Source organism: Coenobita brevimanus, chromosome 98, assembly GCF_032717465.1.
Source record: "Coenobita brevimanus isolate Jiangsu-jjx chromosome 98, ASM3271746v2, whole genome shotgun sequence".
Taxonomy (NCBI): domain Eukaryota; kingdom Metazoa; phylum Arthropoda; class Malacostraca; order Decapoda; family Coenobitidae; genus Coenobita; species Coenobita brevimanus.
In genome coordinates this window covers 39,275,802-39,288,146 of record NC_137051.1, presented here as the reverse complement: position 1 = coordinate 39,288,146, position 12,345 = coordinate 39,275,802, and the positions used below count along the sequence as shown (strand labels likewise).

The 12,345-nt window shown below is 43.4% G+C and overlaps 1 protein-coding gene across 2 annotated transcripts in view; it reads right to left on the bottom strand.

The window, feature by feature from the left end:
* The window catches only part of Uggt (UDP-glucose-glycoprotein glucosyltransferase), a 188,732-nt gene that overhangs the window by 122,959 nt on the left and 53,428 nt on the right, over positions 1-12,345 (bottom strand). For both annotated transcript variants that reach the window (XM_080283702.1, XM_080283701.1), the window contains exons 11-12: positions 12,159-12,340; positions 11,400-11,658 (exon numbers count right to left, since the gene is read on the bottom strand). In XM_080283702.1, the coding sequence (XP_080139828.1) occupies positions 11,400-11,658; positions 12,159-12,340 (441 nt within the window). The remainder of the gene's footprint in view (positions 1-11,399; positions 11,659-12,158; positions 12,341-12,345) is intronic.

Sequence of the window (12,345 nt, the reverse complement as noted above, 5' to 3'; positions counted from 1 at the left end):
CTGAAGTTACATATTTACACACTTGCTAGGAAGCAACTGATGCTTCTGACCTATATTAGAGGCACCAAAAGCTTTTAGAGGACATGGTTATTGCCTCAAATATATATACTGTTGAGATGCAGGATCTGCTGGATAAGAAGTACCATACTGGAAGCTTCTCAGTAAGTCTTTTTTTTTTTTTTTTTTTTTTTTTTCCCCCCTACGAGTCGGAGTTCCCAGTTAGCCAGCTATTTTTGAGCGGAGGTGTTTTGTAAGTTGTACATTAATTTTTGTGCTCTTTTCTTTATAATGTTTTATTTGTGTGATTGTTTGTTAAATTATGTAATTTTATCTCAGTTTGTATACTAAATAATTTAGAGTGTTATGCAGTGTAAGAAAACTCTGGATATTTTGGATGTCTCCGTCAATGTTGTGGATCATTCTAGTATGCAGGAGGCTTATATATGGATGGGGAAGGGACTAGAGGAAGTTCAGTTCAATCTGAGTTTAGTTCAGTGTCAGTGGTGTCAGTGCTGATTGTACAGCTTCGGTACTTGTGAAAACAGTGAAGTGTAGTTGGCAAGCATTAAGTGTAATTATCTGGTAAAGACAACAAACATGAGAAGCCAGTGTTTGTCTACGATGCCTGAGTTGACCTCGTGTACTGTAATGTACAATGAAAGGCAGACCCTACAAAGAACGACCCACTGGGTGACATCATTCCTATATTGAACTACTGTTGTTGAAACCTGTGGCAGTGTGGAAGGGGGATGTAACAATATACAATAGGGAGAGAGAGAGAGAGAGAGAGAGAGAGAAATCTCGAATTTCGAAGGACATGAGTACCAAAAAATCGCATTCAGAATCAAATCATCAAAATTTAAACTGAACTTATGGGAAAAATTAGTTTGGGTCCGGGGCCTCCGAATCTCATTACGTAAAATCATCATTTTTTTTTTTCCCAAATCCCCTGTAAACTTTTTGAACTATAATTGTGGTTAAGTAACTGTAATTCTGCATTGTACAGTATTGCCATACTGTAGTGTAGAACACGGATTTTCGCCTTGTCAGCAAGGGTATCTATCTATCTATCTATCTATTGCCAGATGCCTCAATCCCGTTCGGGGTGGCCACAAACAAATCGCCTCCATGTCGCCGTCCCCCGCTATTTCACTGTCCCGCTCCCAACTCACCCCCCCCTCTCTCATATACCTCTCCACCCCATCCCTCCATCTCATCCTCGGCCTCCCCCTCCCTCTTCCCCCCTCCACCTCACTCACATACACTCTCTTCGTCAGTCCCTCACCCTCCATCCTCTCCACATGGCCAAACCAACTCAGTGTGTTCCTCATAATGCTTCCTATCACATCCACATCCACACCACAATGCTCCTTTATATCCTCATTCGTCAGCCTGTCTCTCCATGTGACTCCACAGGCTCCTCTTAAATAACTCATTTCCACTGCTCTCACTCTTGACTCGTGTCCTTCCAACAACGTCCAAGCTTCACTTCCATATTTTAGAGTTGGTATCACAATACTGTCATGTAGTAACTTTTTCACTTCCATGCTCACGTCCCTGCTTCTTATCACTGCCTTCAAAGAACCAGCAACTTTTCTTCCCTGCTGTACCCTTTCAAGCACTTCACCCTCCAAACCTCCATCCTTACTCATCACACTACCCAAGTACTTAAACTTACTCGCATTTTCCAATTCCTCACCATCCAACCTCGCTGTACATTCACTGACCTCACCTCTCTCGAAGACCATCACTTTACTCTTCCCTACATTCACCTTTAGATTCCGTTTCTTACACACTCTCCCAAACTCATCCACCAAGCCTTGCAGCTCCCCTTCGTCTTCACTCAACAACATACTATCATCTGCAAACAACAGTACAGGGAGTTTCCAAACACTATCCTCTCTCACCAGGGTCACTCCAACATCCACTACCATACCTTATACCTCTTTTATTACCCCTTCCATGTACAGATTGAACAACCATGGAGACATGACACATCCCCGTTTCAACCCAACCTTCAAAGAGAAAAATTCACTTAGTTCACCATCCACACACACTGCAGCCTTAGCATCACCATACATACTCTTCACAGAATTCAACAACTTCCCATCTACTCCATATATTCTTAATACTTTCCACAATCCTTGTCTATCCACCCTGTCAAATGCTTTCTCCAAATCCATGAAAGCTGCATACAACTTCTTTCCCTTCTCTAGAAACTTTTCCACTAAAGATCTAAGAATGAATATCTGATCTACAAAACCTCTTCCCTTCCTAAAGCCTCCCTGTTCTTCTCCAACTAATTTCTCTGTTCTTTCTCCAACTAATTCCTCTGTTCTTTCTCTCACTAATTCCTCTGTTCTTTCTCTAGCAAGAGTATACTTGGTGTATTTCTGCTCCTTCCTGTATTCCCTTCTCTCCTTTGGCTGCGAAGATTTAGAGGTGCCAGGCTGCTCTCGTCCATTACCACTGATATCAGAAGAACCACTGTTGCTTGCCATCTTGAAACAGGTAAGTTGCAATGAAAATACAAGGAAAATACATTCAAAACTGCAGCGAAATGAACATCCACATGAGGAAGGTACAGGCTGGAACTGCAGCACTTGGCTGCTGTTGTTGGCGCCTACTCCCATCCGGGAGTTCTTGTCTTTAAACAAGATGGCTTTTTTTTTTCTATCTCAGTCTCTACTGTTTATTTCTATGTTACTCCTTATATTCATAATTACTTCTCTTCGTTTCAGTATTCTGCCCACTGTATTTGCTACCACCAGTAATTCATTTTGTTTTAATAATTCTATTATTGATTCTTTCCTTTTAACCCCTAAAACGCAGCTGTGTACGGCCGATCCCCCCGCTGTGGCGGGGTTGTAGCGGGGTCTGAGTACCTGTGGGAAAATATTTGCCAAAAATCAGAGATTAACCCTAGAGCATTAAAATTTTTATGGCATATAGTATTTGCATTCAGCTTTCTCCTGAGACACATGTTGAGCCTTCGTGGACTACCAAAGGACTTGTGAAGACTTGCAAAGTTGGGTAACAAAGTCTTCACTTTCACACCTCCAGAAACCCGGTTTTCTTTCTACCACAGCCTCAATCTGTCACAGTACACTTTATACAACAACGTACAGGTTGTTTGGAATCCGTATTTGTACAATAAGCACTGAAAATAAGGCTAAACTGAATGGAGCGCACGGCCGACATGCAGCGCGGCGGCGATCTTCCCGTCACTATTGTCACATTTGCCTTTTCACGGCTAAAAACACGTATACTACATTATTTTCCATCATAGTACTTCGCAAACATTCGCTTGTCACTATTACGGCCATAAAAATCACTGTCACTGCCAGTATTGTGGATCGGGACTGAGGAAGACCACCGCAGCGCGAGTTTATTCAGCCTTACGGCAGGCACTTTATTCTCGCTCCGGTCGGCCACTCGCACTTCATTTCTATCGCTCACTTTTACTGCAGCTGTCCGTTTTTTGCCTTATTCATCAGTGTCACTGTCCACTGTTATAAAAATAATCTTTTCTACACAACAAACTGTCACTGTCAGAACATAGAATAGGAACATATCCTTTCATCTTCTTACACTGGAGTGACTGTCACTCGCAATACTTATATTATTACTATGTACAATTATTTACACCAAAAAACACTGTCACTGTCAGTGCTTTTACAAGTACATACACTAATTTACACTCATCAGGCTGTCACTGTCAGTACGTAAAAGAAAACTAAACACTAGCAGCACTGTCACTCTCAGTATTATTTCAAAGAATCTTACCCTTATTTTCAAAATCTAGTCAGGCTGTGGTAGTCAAAGAAACACGGGTAAGCACAGAGGGGAACTTTGCACTCTTTGCACTGCAAGGAGGTGCGCCTAAAGGTTCTGTCCTGCCTGGTAGTGTGGCTGCACACATGACACCTCCTCAGTGCTTTTCCCCTCTTGGCAGTGGCAGGCAGTGGCTCCAGGCGGTGTCGCTGAAGGTAGGCCTGACACTGTAGGCGGTCTGGAGGTGTCTGAGGGTGGCGTTTGGGACCTGTTGAAAGTACCTGGCCATAACGCTGAAGCAGCTGGTAGACACAAGTCTTAGAAAATCTTCGGAGAGAGTAGTTTGCTGGCTTCCTGTTCTTGATTTTATACAGGATGAAGGCATTCAGCATGCACATATCAATCAAGTGAAAGAACACCTTCCTGTACCAACGACGATTTTTCCTCAGGCAGTCTATCTCTCCGATCATCATGTCAGACGTGTCCACCAGCCGCATATTGACGTTGTAGTCAATGACAGCATCAGGCTTCATCACAGGCTCGCCAGTCCTTCCGTCGACCTTCCCTGTGGCCAGCATTTCCCCCTTGTGTACTGTGGTGAGCACATTCACGACTCTCTTATCATGCCACCTGATCGCAAGCATCTTGTCAGATTTCTTCAGGTGCACGTCTCCCCGCTTTGACTTTTCAGCCTCGGGGAAGGCAGGGTAGTGTGCCCTATTGCTCCTGACAGTGCCACAGGATCCGACGCCGTGTTCAGAAAGGTACTTGGCGAGTTTAGGAGCTGTATAGTAATTGTCCTTATACAGGACATGATTCTCGCCAAAGTACTTTTCCAAAAGCACTTTCACCACAGAACCAGAGAATCCAAGGGGGTCAGTCTTGTCCAAATCGACATTGCTGGCGGTGTAAATGACGAAGTCTAAGATGAACCCCGTCTTGCAGTCGCACAGCACGAAAAACTTGATTCCAAAGCAGTGCCGTTTGCTTGGAATGTACTGCACAAACCGAAGACGGCCCCTGAACAAAACCAAGGACTTGTCGATCACCACTTTCTTGAAAGGGCGCAGGAACCTCGTAAACTTATCCTTGATCAAGTTCAGGATTCCCCTCACTTTCCATAATGGGTCAGTTCGGGAAGGCTCATCATTGTTTGCGAAGTGAAGGTAAGTCATGAGCTGCCTAAAACGATCGCGGCTCATGTATTTATTGAAAACTGGTGTTGGGCAAAGATCGTCTGAACTCCAGTATTCCTCCAGCTTGTTTCCAATTGTGGGGCATCAGTAACATCAACCCAATAAATACAAAGAGTTCCCTGATCGTTAGAGGCACCCATGCTGCCATCCACCACGTGGATGGCGTGGCCGCCTCATCTTCTCCTTCACGAATTGCAGCAGATTGCCCCTCGTACCTGTTTGTCTCGGTACAAATCTGCTCCATTACCTCGTTGTCAAGGAAGGCCAAAGGTAGTCCAAGCATTCACCATCCTCATCGACAGGGAAGTCAGCTTGAACTCCACACCCACTTTCATCAAAGGGCAGATCCTCCGGCACAAAATCTGAGCCCTCTGACCACACGAAGGCATCAAGAGTGCCCTGCCTAGGCTGGGAGGTGCTGGGGGCGGCGGGGGGTGAGGCAGGTCGTGTGGGAGTGGGTGAGGCAGGCGGTGAGACAGTGCGTGAGGCAGAGGCTGTCCTAGGTCATGTTGGTGTAGTGGTGGTGGTGGTGGTGGGGACATTATCAGCGGGTTCAAGGTCACTCGCGGTGGCGTGACTGCCGAGTTGCCTAGTGCAAGTTTCCTTACGAGCTAGCCTTACACTAGGAGACAAAGTTCTAGCTCTACCAACACGAACACTGGGCTACGAAAACCTCTACTACGTAAAGTAGAACGTCTACTTCCCTTTCGAGGTGGTGAAGGCGACTCAGGAGACAAGGCAGCAGAAGAGGAGGACGAGAGAATGGGGCTGGGAGTGCGTGGCGGGCTGGCGGTGGCGTGACGTGGCGTAGGGGACAATGGCAGTGAGCCTGGGTCACCACTCCTTTTTCTCTTTGCCCCCTTCCCATATTCCAGGCCCCTTTTCACAGGAGCCTTCCCTGTTGAGGTGCTTGGCACTGATGCACTCACTTCTGGCACAGAAACAGTCACTTCTGGCCCAGACTCAGCACTTGATTGTGTGTCAGACTCTGCCAGGCTTGACCACACACCGACGTCACTCCCATAATCCATCGAGGCTTTCAATAGTTCACTGGCTATTGCAGAGTCACTCAGTCCCTTAGTAGTTCCTGGTAAGGTTTTGAAGGGGGTTGAGGTCACAAAACCCTTTTTCGGAGGGCTGGAAGGCACAGACTCGGAAGAGCTTGAATTTGACATGGTGTCACCGTGGAAGATTCGCGTGGACTGACGCTAATCAGGGGCAAACCGCGCGAAAAAATCACAGTGTGACAACTGGGGAAACAAGCGTTTCCCAATAGCAGAAAGTGCTTGCGAGATGACGGCGCAGATTGACACGTATGAGCCGTCCGCGCGTTGCCATATTGCACGACAAGGGAGGGCCGCGCATCGGTGCGTGGGTGGGTAAAAAAAATGATACTTGGCAACAACCGAGGTCAGTAGTACAAAGGTCAAGTGTGCTAAACGTAGCTCACGGGTGGCGGTACTGAATGACAATACCAGCTGGAGCCTGCTTGCCCGCGGTTATTCAAAATTAACTCAAATCGCAAACGCGACGATCCGCCGTTCTGTCCTTTGGGCCGACCGTCGCAAATGCGACGATCCGCGTTTTAGGGGTTAATTTCTCGTTATATCTTCGTATGCCTCACAACTGAATAAATGATGTTGATTTTCATTCTCTTCTTGACATATGTCACATATTAGGTTACACTCATACTTTTTCTTATAATTTTCCTTCACTTCTAGCATTTTGGTTCACATCAAAAATATTATCTTTGCACTTTCAAACTCTAGTTTCTCTAGGTACCTCTGTTGGCCTATTTCTTGTTCCACTGATTCCTTTGTCTTACTCCCTTTTCTCATGTCTTCACAAATTTCTTCTTTATTTTTTGTCATTATTTTTTTTTATTACCCTTTTTGCTAGTCTGTAGAGGGCAGGACAGTTGCAAGATGGTCGCCGACAATAAAACATCGCCATGCTCATGACATGATTTGGTTGGAGTCGGGCCACGAGAGCATCAAAAACGCAATTTTGGCATTGAAAAGTGAGATAGGCAGACCACTCGAAAATGCATCGAAATTTGAATCGTCAAAATCTAAACCATCAAAATTCGAGATTTCACTGTATATATATATATATATATATATACAGTGGTTCCTCGTTTTTCGCTGCTTGGATGTTCCGCCAAAACCGCATGAAATGTGAAATGTCGAAGTGTGAAGTTAAGAATCAATGGGAAAAATAGAGAAGCGTTCCGGTGGGACACGTACCTACCCAATCAGAACGTACTGTAACACCAAACAGGCCCTACCCTCCCGTGATGCTGCCAACCCCACACCAGGCGCTAAGGGATCTGCACACACACACACACACACACACACACACACACACACGAGAGAGAGAGAGAGAGAGAGAGGTAAAGATGATATGCACACACACACACACACACATTACACACATGAGAGAGAGAGAGAGAATCTGCACACACAAACACACACGAGAGAGAGAGAGAGAGAGAGAGAGTGAATAAAGAAATGGCAAAAAATGCATCCCTTGCGCGAATGAAGAGATAAGGCGTGACAGCCATCCCTCTTTTCTTTCTCATTGTCAATTCCCTCCCTCCTCTCTCAGAGAGAGAGAGAGAGAGGGAGGAATGGCACAGTGTCCCTTCCTCCCTTGGAATGAATGAATGACGTCCCTCTTGTCTTTCATTCTCCATTCTCTTCATCCTCTAGCCCCATCACCTAGGCTGAAGCCGTCTAAGTCGAACTCAGGCTCCAGCACCTCCACTTCCTCTCTGTCCACTTCTCCTCCTTCATCCGCTCCTGTTGGCACGTCCAAGTCTTGCAGAATAGCAGCCACATTCAGTCTCTCTTGAAAATATTGTGTGATCTGTGTGATCCGGGCTTGTCTCTGCTCCTGTGTGTTTCTGTTGCAGACTGCCATCAGAGACTTCAGATCACTCAAGGTCGATAGGATGTTGGTAGCCTCAGGCATGTGTTGTCGGCTGCCGGCTGGGAGCATTGAAATGTAGGGAAATTTGCGGTGTGAGACAACTGGGAAACTTTTTTCTCGCGCGAAAAATGAGGAGTCGAAGTAAAATGCGTCGAAATACGAGGAACCACTGTGTATATATATACAGTATTACGAGTCAAATGGCCACCCCTTACTGGATTATGGCATCTGGCAATAAATAGATAGATAGATAGATATATATATATATATATATATATATATATATATATATATATAGATAGATATATATATATATATATATATATATTTGTGGTAGGTGGTGGCGACCATCATCCACTCACTTGATGTAGCGCTGCCTACTTCTTCCTTAGCCTTTATCCTTCTTTTTCTGTGCCTGCCCTCCTCTCTTCTTATTTCTCCCATTTTTCCTGTCACTTCTTATTTTCTTTCCTTTACAGGTGGCTTTACATTGAGTGACAAGCCAAATGGTTTCCTGTAAGCCAAGAAACCATTTACAACACTGGATGGTAACCATATAACCAAACCATACATGCTCCCTACGTGTCAACAAGTGGGTTGGTGGAGGGTTAGCATCCCTCTCCGTAAAACAAATAACTCAAAGTCAAATGGCCACCCTTTACGGGATTATGGCATCTGGCAATAGATATATAGATATATAGATATATAGAGATATCTATATATATATATATATATATATATACAGTAGACCCTAGTTATCCGCGGAGGTTTGGTTCCAGAGACCCCCGCTAATGTCAAATTCCTTGGATGCTCAAGTCATCATCACAGAATGGCATATTATTTCCACATAAGCTAAGCACATCCCTGAAAAAATAAAAACATACTTTAAAATATTACAAATACATATTAACACTTACCAAAAGACTGTGTTCTCTATAACCTTCGTACAGTGAAGACGATGATCATTGCTGTAAAGATGACGATGATTGTAGTGCAGTTCCTACAGTGCCAATGTGGTGAGGTGATGAGATGTGTGGCAGCACCGTAAGTAAGTTGTGAGTCTAGTCTGACCCTTCGGATAGGATGCCAGATAACACCTTATGCTTTCTCTTTGGCTTAGAAGGATTGCTTTTATCCTTTACTTGTTTCTTGGGAGCCATTTTTCACTTACACAATGAAGAGCAGTAGAGTTGTAAACATGAGAATGGCGAAGATGATGTAACAAACTGATTGGTGTTTACAATAAGACTGGCGGAGTGGAGGGAATGCCCGTGAGTGCGGGTCTGCTAACTGTAGCTACAAAAGAAGTGCGAGTTGCGGGACAATATCAAATTAAGTTACAGTGTATAGTATAGTATTTAAATCAGTTTGATCCATGGAAACATAAATCTGCGGATAAGAAGGGTCTACAGTATATATATGTATAATCAGCCTATAACGCAATAAGAACACTTAGAAAATAACATGAAAAAGTCTAAAGTGAGACAAAATGCAATACAAGGAATATGAGCACCATCTATCAATCTTTGGATGAATAGCCTAACTTTATTTTTATACATTATTTCATTTTTCCTTTGGATGGTTATGTCTGTGTGGTGGAGTCTGGATACCAAAGGCTTGAATGGTGAGTGAATGAATGCGTAGCTCATATCTCTGGGCATGAATTAGATAAGTTCTCCCACTACATTGCTTTTCCTTTTCCTTGTTTTCTGAACCCTACCTCACCCAACTCACGGGCTGAAAATGGGATGGGATGATCGTAATGATTTTTAGTTTTACATAATTTTTTGGCAAATTTTGTCAGCCAAAAGTGATATGTCAAAGGAGGTGTGTTATTGTGACTTTTACTATGCAATACAGCCTCACTATAACATACTAATTGGGGCCCAAGCCAGTCTGAAAAATGCAAAAGTCCAATAAAAGCGGCATCTGGACTTCCCCCTGCTAAGCCAGACTTTTTCCGATAGATCAGACATTTGTCCAAATCGCACCAATGGTTTTTCACGGTGGCGTCACCAACTGTTTTCACTACCATTGACGTACTGTACTGTATTATACATTCACTACAATAATCAAATGGTATAATGCTGTATATACAATAATACTGTACTGTACACTGGTAAACATGTCTTTTATTTACCTTACTGTGGTGAACATAGCTGAAATGGTCAATTAGTGGAGTCTGTGCAGTAGAAATGATTGTACTGGCGAGGTAGGTGATGCACTTTTTTAACTTAAAAGGCACCTACAGTAAACCAGTATTCAGTGAACTTTCCCCCAAAACTAAGAGTGACGCTATGGCTGCTCTGGACTGAGGTCAGGCAGTTTGGACTGCTTCTGGCTTTATCTGACTTTCCTCGATATATGAGAATTTGGTCCAGTTGGCTCCTCGAGGCCGATAAAAGAGAATTCCGGTACACTGAAGTCCGTTATATCAAGGTTTTACTATACAGAGTATTTACATTTCTTTATATACGTAAATTTCCAAATAAGTTGTAAATGTGAGTGTAGTCTTATTACTGACTCTGTCAGATACGTTTATGTGATGCTACAGAATGTGGTGAAAGCTTTTTGGCGTATCAGATAGACTCAGGATTCCGGGGGTTTGAATGATGAGTGAATGGAAGAATGGCCCATTGGACTGGACAAACTTGGGCTGTCTGGACATCTGCTACTCCTCATCCTACCCTAGGGTGGGAAAGGAGGTCCAGATGATGATGAAGAATAAGTATTATTATACTCTTGAAAGCCGCAATTTAATATTTAGTACTACTGAGAATATACGAGAAATTCTCACGATCACAAAATAATGGATAACTCTCCATTTACTCAGGTCTCCTGCACAGAACACACTGTACACCAATGTTAACAGGAGGAAGGATGACACAAGAATAATGATAATGTGTCCTCCTACTGGCTGCAACATTTTGCTCGCAGGGCAAATCAAGTTCAGGCTGCAACAAGAGGGATGTGACCTTTTGTAATTTTTTACCTAGAATTATTTTTCAACTCATGGATAAGCAGCAGGATCAAAGAAAATGCCCAGAAGGGTAGTGATATAAAAGACAGCAGGCAGAAGGTGGAAAAGTTGTGCAACGGATTTTATAATCAATGGTGTACCAAGAAATAATGATGCAACCTCTCTAACATAGCCCTGCATCTTCATGTCCAAAGCAAGACAGAAGGGCTGGAGGAATGGGGAAAAGTGAGGGAGTAGGAAGGGAAGGGAGACGATATGGGGGAAATGTGGGACGGGGGTGGACAGGGTAAAAGTGAGGGATGGGGATGGGGAGGTTCACTTTTACACACAATCTGAAGGCAATTTCATCTATTTGCAACATAGGTGGAGTACCCAGACCCCTATGCCACAGTTACAGTATGTGGCTAACTGATGTGCCATCCTTCCTTACTGCACTTTGTGATGATAAGTATTAAGGCATGCTTCCTATGGGTGCCTCTGCCTATGGAGTAAATAAACAAATCATAGGGATAGATTACCAGGTATTTCACAGCTTCAAGAAGAAGTGCCATTCCCTCATCAGTATCAAAATCTCCAACAAGCCAGATGGTGAGGGGCCGTATGTTGGGCTCATTTTTGGCGGTGAGGTAGCGACATGATCTTATCATCACAGCCGTCATCTCTGGAGGTTTTAAGCGGGAGAAACTCGTAGATGTAAAGCCTGAGATGGTTTGGGAAGAGCTTCCTGTCAAGTCAATATATTGAGATGACTTTGTGCTTAGAATCTTTTCATTCAACCTGAAATGAAAGAGAAAATAAGAGAAAAAATTGAACTACTATAATTAAGAGTAAAAACAGACAATCATAATGATCATCCACTTTCTCTATAACAATGGGATAAAAAAGAAAAAAAAAATATATAGCAATAGTCAAACAAAGCAGGTACTCATGTGTATGGTGGAAAGCTAATACCAAGAAGAGCTTCAGCTTCTGTTTCACCACCCATAAGGATCCCAACTCCTAACTACCCATTCTGCTGACTCTTTTCAATGATGTATTAAGTTTGAGAATAATTCTGCTCCACTATAATATCTTTAACACTTTCCTCCAACATCCAGTGCCAAATTACATGGAAGTTACATACTACATAATTTATTCAAATTTCACCTAACTGAGTCAAGCAAGAGTGTCACCGAGTTCTCCAGGTAGGGGACATGATCCTTTTTTCAAAGGCAATTAAGATGTTCTTTACCATTCTTTGACTTGCTTTCTACTAATTTCTACAATATGAAACTTACCTTGGCATAATATTGGGTAATGCCATAAGCCAGTCAACAACATCCTGTTTGTCATCCAGTTCACCCTTGTAAACTGCTCGTTGTAGAGTCTGAGTTGTCCTCATCACTTCCATCAGCACCACTTCTTCAAATTCTTCAACATTCAGATGTTTCTCAGGCAAAGGCACACCATTCATCAAGGCCTATG